The sequence below is a fragment of the Platichthys flesus genome, chromosome 2, assembly GCF_949316205.1.
Source record: "Platichthys flesus chromosome 2, fPlaFle2.1, whole genome shotgun sequence".
Lineage (NCBI taxonomy): Eukaryota > Metazoa > Chordata > Actinopteri > Pleuronectiformes > Pleuronectidae > Platichthys > Platichthys flesus.
Genome location: NC_084946.1, coordinates 1,357,768 through 1,382,529, shown reverse-complemented (window position 1 = coordinate 1,382,529; position 24,762 = coordinate 1,357,768). Strand labels below are relative to the sequence as shown.

Here is a 24,762-nt window from a genome sequence, read left to right as displayed (position 1 = left end):
GATGTGGAGGTTTGAGATACATATTGGACTGGTATGGGGCTGCACTGTGATGTGTGTACCAGTACTGTCCAAGCTGATCCAGGAGCTGAAGGGCTGAAGGCTCTAAACCTCATGCACTACTGTAGTCCACTGTAAGTGGAGTAACACGCAAACACACAAAAATTATGTCTGTGTCGCAAGTGAAGAATTAAAGTTCATGACATGCAATCAAACTTTATCAATTTCACAGAAAATATGCTCTTGATCTTACACATGTAGAGGAACTGAGGATTTTCACACTTCCATAATTGGGCTTTGCAAACCTTTTAGAAAATCACACTAGTCCAGTCCTTTTAATACACCCATGCTTCTGCTGCTTTGGAACTGCAGGAATTTAGGCCGAGGAATCAAACTGCATTGAACCAACTGATTCCACCTTCAATTAAAATAAGCAAAACAAATGCTAACAAAGAAATGCGAATGAATATAACTTTCAACTTTAATAAATATGTGTTAAAGGGCCCATATTGTGTAAAATACATTTTTCTGGGCTTTTACTATCTGTAATTCCTTGAAGGGGGTCAGTAGGGACCCTCAAAGTCCACTCCGCAGACTTTTTCACTCAGTCCATTCTAAGAAATATGTTGTGGAAACGTCTTGTTTCATACTTTCTCCCCTGTGTGAGTCACATGGGTTCGCACTTGTTTCTCTGCCCCACCCAGGCGGTACCAGTCCCGCTTCCGTACCCACCAACCCCGCTCCCCACCACCACCCCTCCACACCGAACACGACACCAAGCAGACATGTTGCTGAGCTAGCAGCTTGTAAGCTACCACAAGAAACCACACTGAAGGAACACTGCAGTGTGGAGTGATGCAAGGAAGAGAATGTGTCCGTGCACATTCCTCCTAAGAACGTTACTGTTCAAGACCAGCGGTTACGCTTTATTTCTTCTGCCGTGTCATTATGCTCAGTGCGGAGTTACTCTGTTGTGAAACTCCGTACTGTAACTAAGGACGTTACTCCTACATTGCCAACTGTCCTGCTAAAACTTGAACAAACATGAGGACGGTTTAACTTACCATTCAGAAACATCCTGTTGTAATTGACTGTAAATATGTGACTGGTCTTCTATAGCTGCAAACATAACAACGTTACTTTAAGTTTACCAGAGGTCGCCAATGCGCCAGAATGAGACCGGTGATAGGCCTGTTCGCGTGTCACTCAAAGTGCAGTCAGCCAATTAGAGGAGTGGATCAAGAGGCCGGTGAAAACAGCCTGTCCTGTCTACAGCTCCAGAGAGAGGCAGAAGAGAGGACATGGAAATACATATTGCTGCAGTTTTTCCAACTTTAAACCACTGATATATCATCTTAGAGTTACCAAAACCTCAAACTAAATACCAGAAAGGTGTTTAATATAGGGACTTTAAAATTAAAAGGTAAAGCAGCAGTTCATAACAAAGCCATAGCTGGAACACAAAGAGATAAGCTGAAGAGTCATGCCGCGATCTATATGTCTTTTATAATTTTTTCAGAGTGTCCTCCATTCTCAATTCTTTGTCCAGTCTAAACCCCAAGGGTTTACTAAGACTTGATAAACAGTGGAATCAGACTCTTATTAATCCCTTGCTTTGACGCTCACATTTGACTTCGATCATAACAAAGTTCCCCCTAAAACTGGTCACCATAGCTAGCAGGCTGATGTTTTATGGGCATTGTACATTTGTTTTGCAGCAGCTTTGGGGGTTTGGGATTTGGGTTTGCTGCAATCACATTCGGCTCAGGAAAAAAAGCTAATTTCCTCAACAACTATTATTTTTCTCAGCAGTAGGTGGGGATGTTTTACAGTTTATCCATGCGTGACTTTGCTCCAGAAGATATCTCATCACCTACTGTCTTAACATTACATACAGATATTCTTAAGATTAAGATTTGTTTATTTATACCAAACACATGCACAGACATGCACAACACACTCATGCAATGGTAGGTAAATTTATCCTCTGCATTTAACCCATCTGGTGCAGGACACACAGAGCAGTGAGCAGCCATGTACAGCGCCCGGAGAGCAGATGTTGGGGGAGTAAGGTGCCTTGCTCAGGGGCACTAGATGGTATCCAGAGTATTTCTAACTATGTTTGAATCAGAATAGGGTTTTCCACTTTGATACACTATTGGAGCGTCTTGGCAATGATCTTAATTGATCAAATGTTTCTTCTCATAGACACTCTATTTACCGCCATCACTAGAAACACGACTCCTTAGCAGTACGATAGGTCAAAAATAATGCAGCATATCTCCAAGTCCTACTTACAGAAATGAATCAAGGGGACGTCAACTCATCATTTATTGTCGGGCTCAGGGAAGACACTTGTTTTGCTGTGATGTGGTTTCTGTTTTGTATGTGGTTGTCATACAGCCCAGAGAGTTGCAGGAGAATATGCTGTCTTCAGATAGTTCCTCACTGCGATTTTTACCTTAATAAAACTGAATCTTCGTCTAAGCCCCCTCCCCCCCAGCTCTGCCTTGCTCACAAGCTGTTTGTCTGAGTGCAGTGATTCCAAACACATTGTACAGAGTATCCATCTGCCAACACAGGCAGAGAGATGACACTTCAATCACCCAGTGCAAACCATGTCTGCTTGCCCGTCTTGCCACACAGCATGTGTTTGACAAATGGCAACAGGAAGAGGACAACTTCAACATCAAACCAAAGCAGTACAAAATGTTCACAGCTTGATAGCATGGCAGCTAAATTAAGATTAAAACAATTTTGGCAAAAACTGTTTCAATGGATCAGAGAAACTAACTTTCACAAGTAACAATATCTACAGTATTTCATCTAAAAAAAATATGTTTGTATGTAGGAATTTCACAATCTCAGACCTACTTCCTGGTTTATCAAACCAAACCAAGGATTCATCTGATAGTCCAACCAGGTGCTGAAAGCTATGTTCGGAGATACAAATTTGAACTGGCTTTAGTCTGTATAGGGCAGCTACATTTGGCAAGGATTTGGAGGTTGCATCTGAGAACGAGCCTTTTCAGTTATTCATCATTCACCATGGTGTGAGTTTGGCACCTACCTTTACCCACTATGGACTGCCGGTGGGACAAGCCTTTTTGGCTACCTTAGCAAGAGCTCTTTCAGATACAGTTTATGCAAATAACAACAGTACTCTATTTTAATGTGTTTATCACAACATTTACTATTTCAAGGACTTGGCCAATTCAAACACTACATTAGTAGGGCTCTTTGGTCTGTGGCCAAAAAGATACCACAAGGTAGAGCATGAATATTCAATCAGAACTCCACAACTGCAATTATCCCCTGGGACAGCCCTTCACAAAAGCAGGCCACAAGGATGCTCATTCACTTAAAGTTCACCTATTTGAAGTAATCTCCAAACATTAGATGAGAGTGTCATTTTTATCATTGATGGTTGACAGACTTAAAAAACTCCTCTGGTGGGAGAAATTATTGATCGAAATCCTGATTCATGGATATGTAATCACTTGAGGTGTTGATGTTCAGAATAATTTGAACATGTAATATCAATCTATTATAAGATATGTCTTTGGATAACTGAAACAATTGTATCCGTCTATTGTAATTTTAAGTTTCTTGGTTTTTATTTGTGTATCTTTGTTTGTCTGAGCTAAGAATATTTTATGACATATTTTAAAAGATGTCAATACAATATTGTCCACCAAAAGTCAACTTGACAGATGTTAGAGTCTAACCTGAACAGTGACTCCCAGGAGTTCTGATTTTTACATTACTGTTTGTTTACTGACAACTTTACTGCCCAGCTCTCTCCCCCTTTCACAGCCTCTATGCTAAGATATTCTAATCATATCTTGACTCTCCCTCCATATCCAACCCGCAGACATGGGATTGGTATGAATCCTTTCATTTAAATCTTGGCAAGTTTAAAAATGAGCATATTTCTGGAGGTGTCAAATTATCCCCCCTAGAAATCTAAAAACAAACCCACGTTATGGATATTTTAAATCAAATAATGATGGACAGGACTAATTTCCTTTATAGCTTCGAACAAATTAAACTTTTACAACATTATTTCAAAGGTGTCATAGTACTATTTTGCACTCTATTTATTAATTGTTCATATTTTTCACTGACACATGGATACATTGTTTACCCAATATGTTCCTCATATTCTGGTATTATTAGTAATTTATTCCCAGTATTCTTCTTTATGATAAGCCTTTGTTTTGCTGCAGCAGTGACCCAGTTTTTCTCGTGGGGATCATTAAAATTTCATCCTCAACTTGTATTTCAGTTACATATCTGCATTGCATTCTCATATTTTGTTTTTTTGAGGGAATAGTAAGAATGGTTTCTTCTGCGAGAGGAATGGAAAAATCACCAACTCACAGTCACCCGGAGTGATTCTGAGTTAGTGAGTTGTGTCTGGAAGTAACTCTTCTCTACTTTTCTCCCTCCATTTCTCTGTCTCTCTCCCTGCCGGCACCAGTTGGAAGCTTTCTACTCGATCTTCACCACGGAGCAGCAGGACCACGTTAAGTCAGTGGAGTATCTGCGCAGTAACTTCAGGCCCATCCATAGCTTGGATAATCGCCACGTCTTTAAGTCAGCAGTCAAAGATGCCTGGCTACCTGACCTGACTGACAGCGCCAGTGGACCATACGGTACAGAGGCTTCCAAAGGTAGGGCGGTTGAGTTTTGATTATTTAGAAACAAGAAGTCTTTGTATATATTCCCATAAACATAACAAAAGCACATTCTATACCAGGAGCGTGCGTGACACCAAGCGTCATCTAAAAGCAATTTAATATCCTTATTTACTTACAACAAAGTAGTAACATTGAAAACTCAAGGTGCAGCCGTATGTCCTTGGTCTGATTGATTTGATCTTCTGTTCTTAAAGAAAGAACATGTGTATAAGCATAGACTTTTATTGTTACAAGAAAAAAAAGGCGCAGATGTTGTACTGCTGCATGTAGACGCTCTCCAATTGCTACATGTAAGCACTTTTTTGCCCACTGATTTATATAGCATCATTAAAGGCCTAAACTGGTCCAATATTCTCACATTATTCCTGGATGGTGACATTTCTTAATGCTAATAAATGAGGGATATTCATTCTTGCTCACATGCCCAGAGGAAACCAATTGTCTTCTCTTTGTGTGTGTGTGAGTGTGAGTGTGTGTGTGTGTGTGTGTGTGTGTGTGTGTGTGTGTGTGTGTGTGTGTGTGTGTGTGTGTGTGTGTGTGTGTGTGTGTGTGTGTGTGTGTGTGTGTGCGTGTGGTCTGGGCTAGTTCTCTGTCATTTCAGGGTAACTCCCCTAGCGTAAGGCAGTGGGAGGAACACCAGCCGTCCTCCCACTCCTGCCTCATTACCACTCAAACACATTTTGCAGTTTGTGTGTGTGTGCTCGCGCATGTCTCTTAGTGTATTTACAATTTCTCATGTGTGGCCTGGCATCTGTGCTGTGTCAACTGTCCTAGCAGGGTTTGTCCCCTGCCTTACTTCAGGTACGCTTCCATATGGTCTACTACAAGAGAGGTGCATCACACACCTACACAACCTACTCACCTGTATGTACTGTATATGTGTCCTGGCAATGTGTAGTGCATGCTCCTACAGTTTGTCCTTGAGCACAGCAGTGGGACATTTGCTGTAAGCAGATCTTTAAGGCCGGCAGAGGAAACATAGAAGAGGAGGAAGGTGAAGGACAGCAGGGGGAAATGCGCAAAGAGGAGAATGGGTGCAGAAAACAATAAAGACAAACAGACACACAGAGAAGCAGAGCACATGCCTACTACATATCTTGTTCTTAATGCTGCCATCCTACCTGAGTGAGTTAGAGAAGGAAATTAAATCATGTACACCTCTCTAATTCTGGACCTCACAACATACAACCACACAGCACACAAGTGATATACGCAACAAAACCTATACAGCAGCTCAACCACATGAGTCATTTTCCTTCCAGTCCCCCCTTCCTGTGCTAATTTATTCCATTAAGCTGTGGCTCAGCCTAGATCACCTTCCTTCTGCAACTGATTGTTTCCTATCAGCCAAAATAGTGCATTTACTTTTGGGTGTATGAATGAATGGCAGCCTCACATTTAGTGAGCCAGGATGATGGATAGATGCGTGGAGTCAGAAAACACAGCGGAATAGTGTTTGAGCGTTATTGGAGCCAGTACATCCAGTACACTTTGATTAATAAAATGATCAATATCCCTTTCATCTCTCAAGTCCAGTGACCTGACCCATACCCAGTGGTGGGAAGTAACGAAGTAGAAATCCTTTGTTACTCTACTTAAGTCGATTTTTCACATATCTATACTTTACTTGAGTATTTATTTTCCTGACGACTTTTTACATTTGAAGCCAAATATCTGTACTTTCTACTTCTTACATTCTCAAAACTGGCTCGTTACTTGAGTAGCGGAGGTTGGCACAACGCGCCTTCACGGCGCACTCTCTCTCTCTCTCGCTCACTTGCTAGCCCCCTGCCTCGGGAGATGCGCAGGTCCGGCGATGTGTTTGCCGTCGGGGGGGGGGGGGGCTGCCTTGGTCGACTGCCTTGTTGTTGTCTGTCCAAATGTCCGGAGACACTCCCCTACCACACTTTTACCAGCTTTTTAGTGTATGAGAAGATCTTGAGACAGTTTCCATGATATTCACCAATGCTTTATTATAATGTAATTGTACAATGTAACCCAAATTTAAACCATAATCTCTGCCGTCCTTCTTATTCTGCTGTGATCACAGCCATGTGCGAACAAGGTCCATTGTGTAGGATTTAGGAGGATCTACGTCTCAGAAATGGAATATAATATTCATAATGATGTTTTCATCAGTGTTAACACAAAACTAAGCACCACTTTGTTTTTTCACCTTAGAATTAGCCCATTATGTTTTCACGTTTTTATGTTACCTGAAGACTAACATAGATTTTCCTACATGCTTTGAAATAGGAAAGTGAGGAGTGTTCTTAGTTATAATCTTCAGCCTCACCACTATAGGCCAATAAATGCTCTTTGCCTTTAAAACCCCTTAATCCCAGCAAGGTCTTTCATTCTTAGGGCCTGAACAGTTTGTGCAAAATTAGGTTCATAACATGCTGGTCCTGTCTCTGTACTTGACTAAGATTGTAATCTTTCAACTCCAGATCAGAGAGCAAACAAACATTTCCAAGTTTTCAGCCCATTCGTTTTAAAATAGATTATAACATCGGAAAAATTCAAGGTCAAAGGGTGATACAAAATAATGATAGGGTTTATGTGGGATTTAGAACAAGAAATTGTAAGAAAGCCAAAAAGACCTTGGCTGACAAAATTATTTTGTAAAATAAAATTATAATGACATACACTCACGTGTCTGATGGAGATATCTTATAAAAACTTTTGTTAAATAACAAGTGGGACTACTTGCAGTCTGACAATTTTAAGCGTCGATGTTACAGTGAAAGCTTTGTTAGTGAATGAAGTAAATAATGATGCATTAACTACAACTGAGAAAATAATAGGGAGAGGAGGACAAGTTATGTTCATCGTATATATGTAAAGTAATGTTGTAAATAATGAAGTTTAACCTCATGATATGTTTGTACTTGCCTTGCAACATCTATTGTTAAGTGATACTGTGAATCAACAAGCATTATGTGTTCTCAGTATGATCACAAAGCTACATGGATGCATTCTAAAACCTGCAGCCCTTGTGTGCAACAATGCATTGTTACAGAACCTGTTGTATTTGGTTCTGTTCAACTTAATGAGATGCCAATCAAGATTCAAAGAACATACTGTATACGGAGATACAGCCTATTGGCATACACGTACTGTATATTAAAGAACCTTAGAGTCCATTCATAGGTGAATAGTTGCTGGAAAACGTCAGCCATGCCACATCCATCCATTCATCCATTCATCCAAGGTACCCAGGAGTTTGTGCTATTGTCGTGGCTGTCATTACTAGGCAACCAAACTGCTGGTCCAATTAGTAATTATTCGCAACATAGAAGTTCAATGATGAGGACTGAATGGATGAAGACCAGTTTACCTTCTTCTCTCTCCCTCTGTTTCAGCTCAGTATGCATGCATGTCCAGGATTTCTTTATTAAAAGAACAGTCCCTTTGTTTGGGATTTGCCCTCTCTGGTGCAGAGAAGTATTACATTTACTCTTTTTGTTTGTGCTTTTTGTTTTTGTATTTTGTAAAAAGATTTAAGACCATGCTTTAATCTCACAGTCATATTATTTCTCAATCAAATTCAGTCATTTGGCATCACAGCATCTTACAAATTGGTCAAATATAAATTTAATTTTACTTTTAAATGTTTTAATTAAGCTCTTTTGTGTAGCTTAAAATTGTTAAAATTACTTTACTAAAAAGATATCTGCTATCAGAATGAGCTTTTCCTTTTCTCTAAACATGATTCAGTGCACATGCTCTATTAGTTTAGATATTCATTTGCTGAATGAGGTCCCTGAATAACATAGAATGCATCAATAACTATTTCACTAAACGATACAAGTAGTTGGAGCAAAGCAAATGAGAAGTGCCAATTTACAGTCCTTTTTTAAATTAAGAAGTTGGCAGTTTTATAACAATGACGTTGATGATGTGAAGCACACAGATGAGCTGTGCTCTGCAAAGGATAAAAACAAACACCAGCACTGAAGGGTTTGGCCTTTGATACACTATATAAACATTTAACTGCACTCGACTAGTAATAGTCTAAAGCAGGATTTCCCACCATCCCTTGGTACAGATACTATTGTTACATTTCTAGTTCCAGCGAATCCTTCCCATTACAAAACCTTGCAGACGACCCACAATCAAGACCAATTCATAGATCAACCTTGATCAACATGCCTTTACGGCTGCTTTTGGACTCAGAGTTATTAGAGAGAGAAAGAGAGAGGGGTCCTCTGTGGGCTTTATGTGTGTCAGGCACCCCCTAGACTCCATCACTCACTGCCATCTGGGGTTCTCCCCTGTGTGTGCGTTTGTGTGTGTGTGTGTGTGTGTGTGTGTGTGTGTGTGTGTGTTTGTGTGTGTGAAATGGCCGCTTATCTTTGATGAAAGCTGAAAGAGGATCTGTTCATCACCCAGCCAAACACACTGGGCTACAAAACCCTTTCAGCTGAGTTACACTCAGGGAATATTAGAAGTCGTTTAAAGTGTCCCATTGGCCCGTTGTAGCAATTCTGCTACAACAAGAGTTTGTGCAAGGAGACACATGCACACCCAAACACACACACAGACACACACACACACAAATGCATACGGATAGTTCATGTGGCGAAAGAATCATGGACAAGACAAGCTTTATCAAAGAATCTGTCAAGATTAATGAAAATATGGTGGAAGCCACAGATACACTCAGGGGTGTTGTGGTGGGTAAACCCATGTAAACACTGTTAACGTAGCTTTTAAAATACAAAATGCCATTTATACACCTTTTTATGGTGGTTTACCTACTTGTTATTGTCAGAATTTAAAGTAAAATACAACACCATTTAATTCTGAGCATTAAATGACAGTTCAGAGTATAAGCTCATCTTACCCCTCCCCTTCTGAGAGTTGAATTGTTTTAAAAAGACTACAATGAAAGAGGACAGGATTGTAGCCAAGCTATCAAGGAAGGTAACGTTAACTGGAATAGCATTTGAAATTCAGCATCATTTTAATAATACCACTGTGTATGTATAGTTGGGTATTAGGTCTTGATGGTTACAAATCCTTTGTATATTATATGTAAAAATTCTAGGATATACAACAAGGTGTGGGGGCGTTCTGTGGTTTCAGGGGGAAGAGAGGCTTGCCCACTCACCAGACTGCATTATGAAGTGTCCTTGGGTGAGATACTGAACCCCACAATGGTTCCCCGATGACAGAATGTGATTGGTACTGACAGTGTTAATGTGGCCTGTATTGTATAGCCCCACCTCTTCTTATTTGTTATCTTATGCACCAGCACAACACCTGTGTTGCTGATTGGCTAGATTGCTGTTGTATGCTGTTGACTTGGTTCAAGCCACATTGTTTGGCCCAACTCTGTGTAGGAACCTCTGGATTTTTCTAAACATACACACAGAACAGACAAGTTGGCTAAATTTGACAAAATGTTTATCTGTTTGATGTAAAATCAATGACAAGAATGACCAACATAATATGTCTAACAGATGCTCATGTGAATACGATTAATACGTGTTAACATGTTGACTGACAGTGAGTAAAGGCCTCTGTATGCTTCTCCGAGTCCGTTACGTGCGGACGGACGAACAGATCGGACAGACTCTTTTTCATTTATGGTTCTACAAGCTGTTTGTGCTGAAAACAATTCACTGCCAGAACAGTAGTTGGCAAAGAAGGCGTTGCCATGTCTCTGTGTCCGTCAAAATGCAGAAGTATACATAGGCCTTTACACCAGTCAGTTTGTGTGCTAGCCTCACTCAAACAGTTTTGGATTTATAGGGTATTTCACATATTTTTATTTTGCATCTATGGTGAAGGGTTCGCTTTGAGTTCATTACCGTGCCATTATCCTGTCTGTTTTTAATTTGTATTCAGATGAACCATGTGACACATACACACATGAACGCACATAAACAAAGGTCCCTGCTCACTGGGCCCAGGGAGATATGACTTCTAAATTATGTCTGTGTGTGTTTTACTTATGTGTGTGCTTCTGTGTGTGTGTGTGTGTGTGTGTGTGTGTGTGTGTGTGTGTGTGTGTGTGTGTGTGTGTGTGTGTGTGTGTGTGTGTGTGACTAATGGCTTTAGTAATGCTAAGCCACAAGGGGCTCAACTGCAGGTTATGAATAGAAAAACTCCACTGCAGCTCTTTATGAGCAAGGTAATCAATTTGGTTCCACAAAGCATGTGAGCTCTATTCTCAATCAACCCATGTTCATCATCGAATTACCTTACACATTTGCATAATATAATACAGTGTTTGGAATAATCATTATGGGCTTTGTTGGATAGTAATACACTTCTCACTCTTACAGTAAACAGCAAATAGTGTACTGTAAAGAATTGCTGTCTAAAATACTTTACAGTTATACTACAATTAAACTGACTAAAGTATGTGGAAACTGAACGTTCCGCACCACATGTGATTTTTGCACGTTTATTTCCATCATTACTCTGCTGCTTAAACAGCCTCCATTCTCCTTTGAAGACTCTCCACTGGATGTTAGAACCTGGCTGCAGGGACTTGCTCCCATCCAGACACAAGAGCATTAATGAGGTCCAACAGTAACGTTGAGTGATGAAGCCTGACTCACAGTCAGCAATTCATCTCATTGGTCTGGATTTAGGTCTGCAGTCAAGTTCCTCCACACCAGAGGTGTAGTGTTATTTGTTAAAGTAACAGGTTGCACTTTTAATGATTGAAGTTTGAATCAAGCAATGAGACTGAATATCATTATAACAATTCTAACCATTCGTCATCGTTTTTTTTATTGTCTCTCATTCATCACATATGATTAAGAGATGATCGGATCGTTAAGATCAATGCACATGCATTTCAACCAGATCATGAAAGCGTCATATGTTCTATTTTCTAACTTGAAGAACAGTGGGTGAGCATGTTCCACACCAAACACGAGCTGGCTCTGTGCATGGATGCATTGTCATGTTGAAACAGGAGACGTTTTACCCAAGCACGTGGCCAGCACGAATAGAGGCCAGTCACCAAAACACTGAGGGTCTGGAGTTATTTGTACGGTAATAGGTAACATGGTAAACAACACTTCATGCAAATGTTTCACTTTGAAAACCTACTAGCAGTAATTCCCCCTATGAACACTTTAAGAAAGTGCTGCGCTTCTTTGATGGCAACCTAACAGCTATTGCAAAATGGCTGAATGTAAGCAAAGCTGTGAATAATATTACGAATGAAAACAGTTTTACTGTTAGAGAAGATAATAGAATTAATCTGTGGAACACTGGAGTCATCAGGCCTTCAGGTAAACACGGAGGAAGTTTGCACAGCAAACAGCTTCAACAGCAGATTGGAATGGGAACGGATCAGAAAACAGAAAGGGATCTTACTTTATGAAAAAACATACAGTATATAGAGGATTACGAGAGCCTTTGTCTAATGTTAACCTGTTTCATATTTACGAATACATGGTATGACCAGATATTTGAGATATGAAATCAAACAGTGTCCCCGTCGCTGAGCAACCTCAGTGGTCAAATAGAGACACCCAGTGGTCAGGAGCAGCCGGTGCAGGGCTCATCCTCTGAATGGAGAGAGTTGTATATTGTTGAATTCATTAGAGAAACATACAATGTTTATGTGTTTACTTTGATACCTCTAACTGCCACATATAGGTAAGGCAGAGCAGGTTTTATGAATTTAGCCTGAAGGCGACTATATATGAACCCATGTGGTTTTGGTGCCGGGAGGCAAAATCTTTATGTGTGTGTGTGTGTGTGTGTGATGCATAATGTGTGTGTGTGTGTGTGTGCATCATGTGTGCAGCAGTACTGTGTGCCATGTTTTACACATTGTATGTAGGCAGAGGCCAGCTATTCAGATGTGTGTGCACTAGATTGTGTGTTTTTGTGTGTGTGTGCTGATGACTCAGAGCAATATTAATAACACATCATGAATACAACTCTCTCTCTCCCTCTCTCCATCTCCCCCTCTCTGAGTGTATTTAAAAGACAAGCTGAGCCAATGTATTTAGCCATTAAATGATCTGTTCTTTTCTCCCTTTAATTATTATTGCTTTATTCTTCCTTCAAATTAACCCTTTTTTACATCTTGTGTTTCTTCTTTTCTCCCTTTCTTTCTCCTTATTTCCTTATTTTCTCCCTTATCTTCATTGGTTGCATTGACACTTCCCTTCCTTTTAAATGTCTTCCTTACTGCTTTCCTTCCTTTCTGACGTTCCACTTCCCCCCTAAATATCCTCCTTCTTTCAACACCTCCAACCAATTGATCCATGTTCTTTTTTCCTTTGTCCTTTCTTTGGCTATTGCTTTTCCCCCACCCTCCCCTCCTCCTCCTCCATCCTCGATCATTTGTCTGCCTTTTCATTTTCCTCCTCTCTCCTTCCTCTTTTCCCTTCTTTTTGTATTTCTTATCTTACTGCCTTCCCTTCCCCTCTTTTCTTTTTTCTAAACTTCCCTCCTGCTCATCTTCTTTCTATTTTGTCTTGCAACCTTCTCCCAGTGTGCAGCAGCGCTCCCATCAACATGAAGGTGCAGCATGTGAACAGCAGCGCTCTTGTGGTCCGCTGGTCGCGCCCAGAGATCACCTACCATCCGCCCATCCTCCATTTCCTGGTGTCCTACAGCTGGACAACCCACGACGACAGCTACGAGGAGACGCACCTCACAGACCCTAAGCACAAACTGGTAAGATGGAATCCTACGATTATTCCCTTATAAGTGACTAAACAAAAACATGACTTGAAAGCATATTGTACATACACTTTAAGGCACATCAGGAAGAAAGCAGGTCGGGGTCAGGTATGAGGGATCGAAGGTTATAACAGAAAGAATACGTGAGTGGATTTGTCTTTAAGGTGTTTGTTGCAATGTTGCTTATAAGCTGATGATTCCTTTGAAAAAGCCAGTGCTGACTTACAGTATGCTGCCTTCAGGTGCTGACTTCTACTTGTTGTTGAGTGATGAGATCTATTGAGGGAAAATAACTTGACTCTGCAAGCTGTGTTTTATTCTATAAATCATTACCTGACCCAGTGTCCTGCCAAGTGCCTAACAAAACAGAACATTGCATTAATTTCAGACTGATTGCAACATTTTTATTTTTTATATTTTATTGTGAGAACCCAGATAGATCTCACTGTAAATATTAACAACCAAGTAAAAAACAGGACAGTATCCCCATTTAGTTAGCTGGAGTTTATTCCATGTTAAAATCAGTAAAAAAGGACAAAAAAATTGACAAAATAGCTAAAAACATTTAGTGATTACAGTGTGTTGTGACGAAGAACTGAAGAGCCTAGTCCTCCCAACCAACCAATGGCGTCTGTGTGGTAACAGAACGTCACACTGCCTAGACTGAAAAAAGCATATACTGCCAGGGAACACATAGCATTTAGCAACACATAGCATTTAGCAATTAGTAGGACCAAAATATATATTTTCTAGGCAGCAGTCACAACAGATGTGTCACTAACCAAAATAAAAATCTGATAAAATTAACTTGTGGGAATAAACAGCAGCCCTCAAATCACCTTTATAAAAGCAAAGATGCCAATACTCTACACAGTGTCCCCAATGTGTCACTATCCACAACAGTACAATAGCCCAGTTCCATAATGCTGCGTCGTTGGAATGGAGCAGCTTCAGCCAGTGTGAAGTCATGTAATACGCCAATTGCTTACTGTGAGTATGTCAAATGTGTAAGACACATTTATCATATTACTTATATACCTGGTAGTGTTTAACAGTGTGACATATAAGGAAACACACACACATGTCATCTTCTTCTGGTGTTTTTCCCTTAGCCTGGTTTGAAAAATACAGATAAAGCTCTGTTCGGATTTTTCTGACTCATTCTTGGACCAAAAAGCAGTCCTGCTCTTAAACCGGATTTCTTCTTAATCCAAAAACGTTAAACGGCAAACTCCCCGGGGTAAATAAATTCATATAGTCTCTTATCATATTGAGAAACTCTACAGCTGTAGTAATTCACCAGCCATACAGAGATGTTTTATATACACAAAACTACTATGGTGAAACATCCACAGCCCTGGATTCTGTGAAGCTAATGTGAGTTTGACGTATGCAGTAGAGATCAGTGTCTTCGTTGCAGAAAACTCTCCTTCTGTTTCCCCAGCCAGTGTGTTGCTCAGGCACATTGGCAGATACACCCATGTAGTCTCATGTAGGTTCGTTTGATGGGACGAAGCAAAGCTTTTTTTAACAGCACAAGGAACATGGACTACTCCAGAGTAGTTTTTGTACAAAGTGTGGACAAGAGCAAAGATTACGGCTACTAACAATTCTTCCAGTGTACATTATTAGGATAGTCCTGCAACAAATCCGACATATCCTTATCACGCAGCCTTTCCTGGGGAAAATAGATGGCAGACATTTCAATAAATGATATATTTCCCAAACCTGAAGAGATTTTATTGGGAAACAAAGAGAGAAAGGGCTGAGTTTACAATAACACTTGGAACAACAAATCAACACTTGATTTGCTTATAAAAGAGTTGGGGATATAAATAAAAGCATGATGTTGAGTTAATCCAGATTTTCTAAGAACCCTTTTATTATTAGATAAAAGTCAAAGTTATGCTTGTTATTGTATCCTAATCCCTGACTAGAGGTGCTCTTCATGTCTGTATTTGGAAGTTATGCAGGACTCAAAAGACCCAATTTAGTCACAGCAAATTCCCTGATTCCAGATGAGCGTGAAAGCACAGTGCAGTTAGACATTTTTGTCCACTCTTGCTTTATTCCCTCCCACTTCCTTTATCCTTTCCCTGCTGATGCATTGCCAGCTGAAAATACACCAACCGCTGCTCCGGCCTACAGCCATCTGATGTTGGGTTAACTTGTTTAAGCGACTCTGATTTACCCTTACCACTGTGATGCCCTGTACATAACATGGACATATTTAAATCGTGTAGTATATTTCCATCTGTCCAGATGAATTTCTCATTAGACAGTGAGGGTACTATGAATGGAGCCAATGTCAACTTTATTTGCTGTAATTATAAATCATAATGAGCATTTTACGTACTATCAGATGCAGGTGCTCTGGGGAATGTATATGTGTGTGTATGTGTGTTTTATTGCAGAGATACAGAGGGTTTTACATCATCAAAACTGTGAGTGTAATTGCAGTGGAAAATCTAATAACTTCTTTTTGAACAGTTTTCGAGCACTAATACAGACACACAAACACACACACACACACACACACACACACACACACACACACACACACACACACACACACACACACATGCACATACACAGACACAAACCAAGCAATATCCTCCATCATTTCATTACAAATGGTCTCATCAGGGGCCAAAATGAGCTATGAGAGAAGGCTGTGGAGTGGACAGGAGGCTTCATTCCCTTACATTCTGGTCTGCCGGTCAGCTCGCAGAATACTAATGCTAAGCTGGAGGCGATGCAGGGCTGCCAGCCTGTGCAAAAAGCATGACCTTGGACCAGTGGTTGTGTGGGAAAACCGGATTTGCTGCACAAAAAGGATCTGAGTGCCCCCTGGCTGTGGAAGTGTGCACAATCTGCTTTCTGAACTGGGAATCTGCTGTGATAGAGATGGAGGGGAAGAGGTGGGAAGTGTTTTATCCTCTCATCATTAACTCAAGAGACCCCCCCCCACACACACACACACACACCCTTCTTCATCTTTCTCCACGTCTTCTCTCCCCAATTCCCTGTTCCCACACACAATTGTTTCCCCTCCCTCTCTCTGTCAGCCCTTTGATTCTGCTCTTATTCCTCATCCTCCCCTGATGCCTCTATCTAGGTCACAACAGGGACTTAGGGTTAGGCTTTAGGATCCCCAATACACAGACATGTCCCCCTTGTCACAATCAATGACCAATCCCCTAGCAATTAAATACTGTGGACTTGACTGGCCCATAGCACTTGTGAAAAAGCGGGGAAAGCGAGTAAGGGAAACAACAAATGACTGGAATTAACAGGGCAGAACTGGCATCAGTCGCAGAGTGGGAGTGTGGTAAAATCGATAAAAAAAAGCACCATAATTTGAAAAAAGACATTAGTGTAATGGTATAAATGTTCATAATGATCATTTCATGCATTAGCCATCTGGAGTCAATGGTAATTTAATGCAGTCTTTCATAGAGAATATGTATATAAGCCGTGGATTTGTTGGAGTGTCACTGGTCTCATGTTGGTCTCCTGAGCCAACAAGGTTGTTGAAAAAAAAAAGAAGCTTGAACATAACCAATACAGTTCAAATAGAAAGTAGATGAGTATATTATATGATTGTGATAATACTACAAATTAATAGTGGGAAAGTTAGGAAATAATTGTATTAAATATAATGGTTAAAGAGGAACAATGCGGTTTTCGCCCCGGACGTGGAACTACGGACCAGCTCTTCACTCTCGCAAGGATCCTGGAGGTGGCCTGGGAGTATGCCCATCCGGTCTACATGTGTTTTGTGGATCTGGAGAAGGCGTATGACCGGGTCCCCCGGGAGAAATTGTGGGAGGTGCTGCGGGAGTATGGGGTAAGGGGGTCTATCCTCAGGGCCATCCAATCCCTGTACTCCCAAAGCGAGAGCTGTGTTCACGTCCTCGGCAGCCAGTCAGTTTCGTTTCTAAGTGGATGCTGGTCTCCGCCAGGGCTGCGCCTTGTCACCAATCCTGTTTGTGATATACATGGACAGGATATCGAGGCGTAGTCTGAGGATCTCGTCACTGCTTTTTGCAGATGACGTGGTCCTCATTGGATCATCGGCCTGTGACCTTCAGCACTCACTGGATCGGCTGGCGACCGAGTGTGAAGCGGCTGGGATGAGGATCAGCACCGCTAAATCTGAGGCCATGACTCTTAGCAGGAAACCGATACTCCGGGTAGGAAATGAGTCCTTAGCCCAAGTGAAGGAGTTCAAGTACCTTGGGGTCTTGTTCGCGAGTGAGGGTACTATGGAGCGTGAGATTGGCCGGAGAATCGGAGCAGCGGGGGCGGTATTGCGTTCGCTTTACCGCACCGTTGTAACGAAAAGAGAGCTGAGCCGCAAGGCAAAGCTCTCGATCTACCGCTCGATCTTCGTTCCTATCCTCACCTATGGTCATGAGGGCTGGGTGATGACCGAAAGAACGAGATCGCGGGTACAAGCGGCCGAGATGAGTTTTCTCAGAAGGGTGGCTGGCGTCTCCCTTAGGGATAGGGTGAGAAGCTCAGCCATCCGTGAGGAACTCGGATTAGAGCCGTTGCTCCTTTACTTAGAAAGGAGTCAGCTGAGGTGGTTCGGGCATCTGGTAAGGATGCCCACTGGGCGCCTTCCTTGGAAGGTGTTTCAGGCACGTCCAGTGGGGAGGAGACCTCGGGGAAGACCTAGGACTAGGTGGAGAGATTATATCTCAACACTGGCCTGGGAACGCCTCGGGATCCCCCCGTCAGAGTTGGTCAATGTGGCCCGGGAAAGGGAAGTCTGGGGCCCCCTGCTTGAGCTGCTCTCCCCGCGACCCGACCCCGGATAAGCGGACGAAAATGAGATGATGAGATGAGATAATGGTTAAAGCAATTAAAATGGTGAATTGGTATCTTTCTTTCTGGCCTCTAACAGATGAATTATAGTTTTTTTTTTTTTTTTTTTATAGGCACTGAGAGGATTTACCAAAACTCTCAACTCTTGTTTAGGTTTTGTTGAACATGTTTAGGACCACAAACCTCCACTCCAATTTAAGTTACAATGGACATTTTTAGGAACCAACCAGCTTGGTGAAAATTATTTCATGGAGGTGTATTTTGCAAATGTGGAACATTATGATGTGATGTGACGTCAAATTTATAAATACTTTACAATTAACTCACCTCGACTTTTAAAACTAAAATTGCGTGTTTTCAGTAAAGATGCTACATGTTTGATTGTGTAGATAATGTCACTCAGTATATTAACAGCCTGGAGCTGTTCACTGTACACATCTGCAGTTGTCAGATGTGTACAGGACAATATTCATATTATTGACAATATTCATATTACTTAATTTAATATTCACTTGACTGTGTTATATGTTATATGTTACAATTTTATGTTATATGATATGTTACATAGTATGTTATTTTTTTGTCATTTTGTAAAGTCGCCTACTGCGTAGATGTTTGCCTGCCATGTCATAAGAATTTCACTGCTCTGATGACGCTGTCATTGGTGCATGTGACAATAAACTTTGATTTGATTTGATTTGATTTGACCACACCTTTCCATTGAAGGGTGAAAAACGCCTGCTCTCGCAGACTGTTTCCATGAGGCTCATAATGAAAATGAACCAATGTTGAATTCTCGGCAGAGAAACTGGGACATGACCACTGGGATTCACCATGTTGGATTTGGTGGGATATCTGCAAGATTTCTACATGACATAAATGAGATGTGTGGAGCTATCCTGGCATCACAAAGTGTTTGACGAAGCAATAGACTTCGAGCTGCTAATGTATAATGAGATATTGGCATGTTTTGGCATATCGCAAAGGACTGTGAGGGGAATAGGAAAAAGAAAATATTATCCAGGTGAAAACGTACACAGAGTTGAATGAGTTGTTTTACAGCCAGTAAACATTTATGGTAGGGATTATCATAACACTATGTTCCACAGACTGACTTGTGGCTAAACTCAGATTCCTTTAGGACGCAGTTATTTATTTATTATTTACTTTGGGTCAAAATGAACCAGAGCTCTTGTTTTATGGCTGTGATTAATCTAGCCAATTACCTGTTAACACAATCAGAAAACACAATTATCATTTACATTGGCTTGTTGGCTATCTGATGAATAAAAGTCAAATATTTATTCTTTACATTTTGCCCCAGCTCTTTTAAAAAGTAATTATACACATATTCAGTGTATCCATGTGCAGCAATTTCTCTATGAGAAGGTGCATTTGTGGTGTTGGTATTTTGCTCAAAGACACTTCGGCATGCGGAATGGGGAAGACTGGGATTGAATGTGTGAAAGTCTGATGAAAGAAACCATGGAGGAATGTATAGGATTATTATTAGATATTAGATTATTTTCTAGTAAGAAATGTACATTAGATATTTATAAATGTACATTCAATTTATTGAAAATAATACACACTATCACATTAGTAAAGGTTTTATTCTTAATTTGATAATGAGTTATTAGTTACTAAAAATACAATTTATCAATTGATAGTGAACTGCAGCCTATGGTTTACTAATGTGCATATAAAGAAAATGATGATATAATGAGATGCGGTAGTGGATAGAGTGATGGTTAAATGTCTCCTCCTGACTGATTTTTCCTTCTATGACTATAAAACTGAGTAGGCTATATTTTCCAATGTTCTACAGTAGCACTTCAATTGTAACTCAGTGTGATTCTGATTACTAGTGATAAAAGAGTGCATGCAATTTCTGCCCGACTCAGTGACTATAATATTCCATTAAAACAAAGCTGTAGCCAGGCTGCTTCAATTGATCTCTTACTGGTTCTAAGATTAATCTTACATTGTCGCCCCTTTATGTGATAGAGATGGATGGTTGTGAGGACTGCAAGTGCATGATATTTTTATCTTTCTGCTGGACCAAAGTGTCATGAGATCTTTAACTGGTTTATTCAGTAGAGGAATTTTTCTCAATGAGAGGACACTTTATGATATTGGATCATTTGGCAGAAACCCCAGTGCTGGCTCAGATGTTTTCTGTGTTACAGGGTGATGGTCAGTTTGTGAAGGTGAGCTGATGCTGTTAGAGAGGACAGGCTGCCAGCCCCCATGCTGAGCCACTCAAGGATAGAGAGGGGGGTGCAAGCATGTCCTTTGAGGAGGCTTCTTGGGTTGCTAATACCATAAAGAGTAGCGTTTCTAACATTGTGATCTTACAGCTGGCACAGGGGTCATCTTCTCCAACAGTATGCAAGCATCTTTTTTTCACTTGACAGAGGATTTGTCACCAAATCACCAAACTGGATCATGGGATTTTACCTGAGGCTCCTCCATCTGCAGTGAATTACAACTGGGTCTGAGACCTCTCAGCTCACTGTCTCGTGTATTTGACAGTGAAATTATTATTATTATTATTTGGAACCAACAGCTTAGATGAAAGTTCCAGCACTGAATGAGAGGGTGGTACATTATCAGTTTTTGGACAGCAGCAGATTGAATGTAAAGTGAACTGTCTGGATTAAAAGGCTGGTGGGAATTACGACTGTGTGGGGATGAGGAGGCCTTTGTGACCTTCACTGTGGCTTCACCAGGAGAGCAACACATTTCACTATCCTTCCCACACACCAGGCTCACACACTGGAGTTGAGCTTTGGTCTTAGGGCCAATCCCTTTTGTTCTGCACTATTTAAAATGTGCTGTGCTGTTATAGTTCTAGTTTTTGAATGAGCACCAGTCTCAGTTTTTGGGACATTTAAGGAGAAAATGTATGGATTGCCCAATGCAAAATCCTGATTTGTTTCCCTCCTCCTTTGTGTGTTATACATGGGTAATCCAGTCCCCCTCGATGTGGATTTCTGACCCCCCTGTTCCTCTCAGGATTGAGAAACCATTCCAGTTGCATGCACAGAATGTGAGTTTGAAGGTAGATTATAAAGGTTCTAGGTTTGTATGTAACTATCATGAGAAATAAAAACTTCCCATTACAATTTAGAATGTTTTAATCTATTCTTAATCTTAATCAGAGAATAAACTTTCTGTCCTGGGTTTTGTGTGTGTGTGTGTGTGTGTGTGTGTGTGTGTGTGTTTGTGTGTTTGTGTTATCCAGGAGGCTGTTATTTCTCCTGTCTCCCCCGATGTACTGTACCTGTTTCGAGTCCAGGCCGTCTGCATGAATGACATGCGCAGTGACTTCAGCCAGAGCATGCTTTTCAGAGGTAACACACACACACACACACTCACACAAATTCCAACACAAACATGAATCGTGCTAATGAATTTCTGCCTTTATGTCATCTTTTTACATAAACGCAGAAACTCTGCCTCATGAGCATTAGTATTTATTTTATGTGCACAGCCTTCTTTTAAAAGGCCTAGCATATTGTCTTGTATCATATAGAACTATAATAGGGCAGCAAAAATTCCTTTGATCATATCACAAAGAATCTCATACTAATAGCTGCAGGCTAAAAGAAAAAACAAAGAGGAAAAACTAAAATCATCTGAAATGCAGAGAGATGTATTTATTTCATCCAACTAATTTCAGTTTATTGTCTTCCTCATTCATTATTCAAAGACCACTTATATTATGCCATGCTGTGATTAATGTTCTTACAGTGCACTCATGGAAGTCTGTGACACCTCCCAAAGTCAAGTGTTGCCTCACTCACCCAGTTTCTCCCTGTATTTCAGCAAACACCACCAGGATCTTTGAGGGAACAAGGATTGTGAAAACCGGGATGGTAAGTTTGAATCACAAGTATTGTCTTTGCACCTTTTATCCAGCAGAGAGCAGTGTTTGTATTAGCATCCTTCTTTCCTGTGCGCCTTTCTGCACTTTGGCAAAAGCATAAATTCTACATATTTATTGCCATTGATTAGACCAGACAATTGTTTTGATTTGGTCTATAAGGGATATGAATCCATCATTGAATTACTTATTCTGCACACATTTCACATGACTCTAAAAAAATGAATAGGTTTTAAATGAACTGAAGAGATCCTGCATGTCAGTGGCTCCTAACCATTTGAAGCTGTAATTTGTAATCCTTAGTATGTTACAGAGCAGGGAACAGCTTGCATGACAATTATTGACTGTTATTCAATGAACATTGCATCTTAGATTGTTTTTAATTTTACAGGTTACTTAAATGGTAAAAATGTTAACTTTTATGGTATGATTTTCTTTTTTTAAAGCGTAAGCATCTGGCTACTAGACAGCCATTAAAAACATTGGTATTCCTTAAATTGGTCATGCACTGTGAGACTCTAGAAATGTTGTTGTTGAAGTCCTATGCACACTGTACGAGTAAATCATCTGAGGTCTGAGCCAAAACTCACTACTGATGTATTCACACTGTACAGACTGATATTCTGAATAGACCTGCCTGCTCACATGTGTCTGGTCTATCGGACTGTCTGGACCATCTCTGGACCTGTGTTTTTGTCAAAGAGAAATATATTGTTTGTTTAAGTGTTTGTTTTTGCTATCAATGTTAACAAGGGAGGAACATGTCTGTCACTCTGTGTCAAAATGTCAAAAAAAAGAGGCATCTGCAAGTTGAAAAGTATGTGGCTTGGAAGATGAGAGCATTTCGATTCAGTAGTTTTGTAGAAGGAAAGCAAACTACATTTAAGGCTACCTTATTGCAAATTGATGACAAGCTACACTCTGATTACTACACTGTAAGAACCCCCTTTATTTTATTTTTTTTTCTTGTTGTGTAACTGCTTCAAGCCATGAGTGTCATATCTTTCTATTATGTTTTAATACTTCACGCAGAAATAGTAAAAGAAATCACTTCAAAATGTTTCTTTAATCGCTGCTGTCAATGTTGTAACATTACTTTTAACAAACTGAGAATCAAACGTATAACTACACCTTAAAACACAGGTTAACCCTCTTTGAAATGTTAGATTTGACTGAGGTGAAAAATTATTTCAAATTCTAATCAGTTGCATTTTTCTTCTTTAGCCAACGGTCTCTCCAGCCTCCTCAGCCGACATGGCACCCATTTCCTCTGGCTCATCCACCTGGACTTCCTCAGGCATCCCCTTCTCTTTTGTCTCCATGGCGACAGGCATCGGTCCCTCATCCAGCGGTAGTCAGGCAACAGTGGCGTCCGTGGTGACCAGCACTTTACTGGCCGGGCTGGGTTTCAGTGGCGGTGTCATCTCTTCCTTCCCCAGCTCTGTTTGGCCAAGCAGAGCACTGAGGCATAATCCCACCTCCAATCGCCAAACCGCCGAACCAACTGAGCCTGCCAAGGAAACCGCCACATCTGCTTCTACTGTCACATCGTCTGCGGCCAACGATAACGGTGAGGCTAGTGGTGAGAACAGGGAGAACAGCAAGAGTCAGGAAGAGGATGGAGAGAGGGAAGGAGGGGACAAGGATAAAGAGGATGTGGAAGAAGAGAAAGGCGATAAGAAGAAGAAGAAGAAGAAGAAGAAGAAGAAGAAGGAATCAATACTAGAAGGCAAAGCAGGGAGGAAGGCCAGTCATATAGTGGTGAATGAGCCACTGGGCAAGACATCGGAATCCACCGCGAAGGAGAAAAAACAGACTGAACCAGATCCAACTAAAATGACACCTGGTGTAGAAAAACAACCAGAGGCCTATTCACACAGTCCACTTGACTCTGACCCCACTACAATTGCCGAGGCAGCCAATGAGACACCAGCACTCACTACCCCCAAGGAGCCTGCACCCACATTGAGACCACGAGCAGGGAGAGAAAAGAAGCACCGGTCTTTCTCCATCCACACTGGTGAGTCTGCTTAGTGAGTGCTTAAACTGTATGTAAACATCAGCTGTGATACTTTGTAGAGCGAGAACAGAAAAGTGGGAATTAGAGAATAAAGTGCAGAATAATACATTTTCTGTTCCTTTTACTAATGTCACCAAAACATTCCAACTTTTTAGTGTTTTCTCTAAAAATGTCCTCAGTCTCTTTGTGGAATCTAATGCAGCACGATGTCTGTGCACGTGCCTGAAATTCTCTATAGTCAGGAATGCATCAAGATAGACTATTTGAAGGAATCCTTACAAGTGAAATCATTTACCGTTGGATGTTTAGGACCACCAAGGCCCTCCTGAACAAGCTCATAACATGACCATATTTCTAAATGTGGGATTGACCGTTTGTGTTGCTCCCTTATATTTGCACACATTCCAAAAGTAAGAGGGGCTTACATTTTTCATATCAGTTCTGATTTTAGGAGGGAACACGAATATGTAGAAGACTGGCAGCTCTGATCATTATTTTACTTTAACCAGTGTAATCCTCTTAGATGTGTGAGGTCATTGGTAATGCAGTTTAAAGGGCTTTGGACATTTGTCATTGAATTAATGAATTTAAAGCATTGACTCTAATTCAGTAATAACCACGCAGTAAGTCAAATGACCATGATGGACAATTCA

General features: G+C 40.8%; 1 protein-coding gene across 1 annotated transcript in view; it reads left to right on the top strand.

The window, feature by feature from the left end:
• The window catches only part of LOC133974241 (receptor-type tyrosine-protein phosphatase gamma-like), a 121,236-nt gene extending 97,113 nt beyond the window's left edge, over positions 1–24,123 (top strand). Inside the window, exons 7-11 of the mRNA XM_062412146.1 lie at positions 4,481–4,673; positions 13,177–13,361; positions 21,448–21,556; positions 22,032–22,081; positions 23,314–24,123. Of these exons, the coding sequence (XP_062268130.1) occupies positions 4,481–4,673; positions 13,177–13,361; positions 21,448–21,556; positions 22,032–22,081; positions 23,314–24,123 (1,347 nt within the window). The remainder of the gene's footprint in view (positions 1–4,480; positions 4,674–13,176; positions 13,362–21,447; positions 21,557–22,031; positions 22,082–23,313) is intronic.
• The last annotated feature ends 639 nt before the right edge of the window (positions 24,124–24,762 follow it).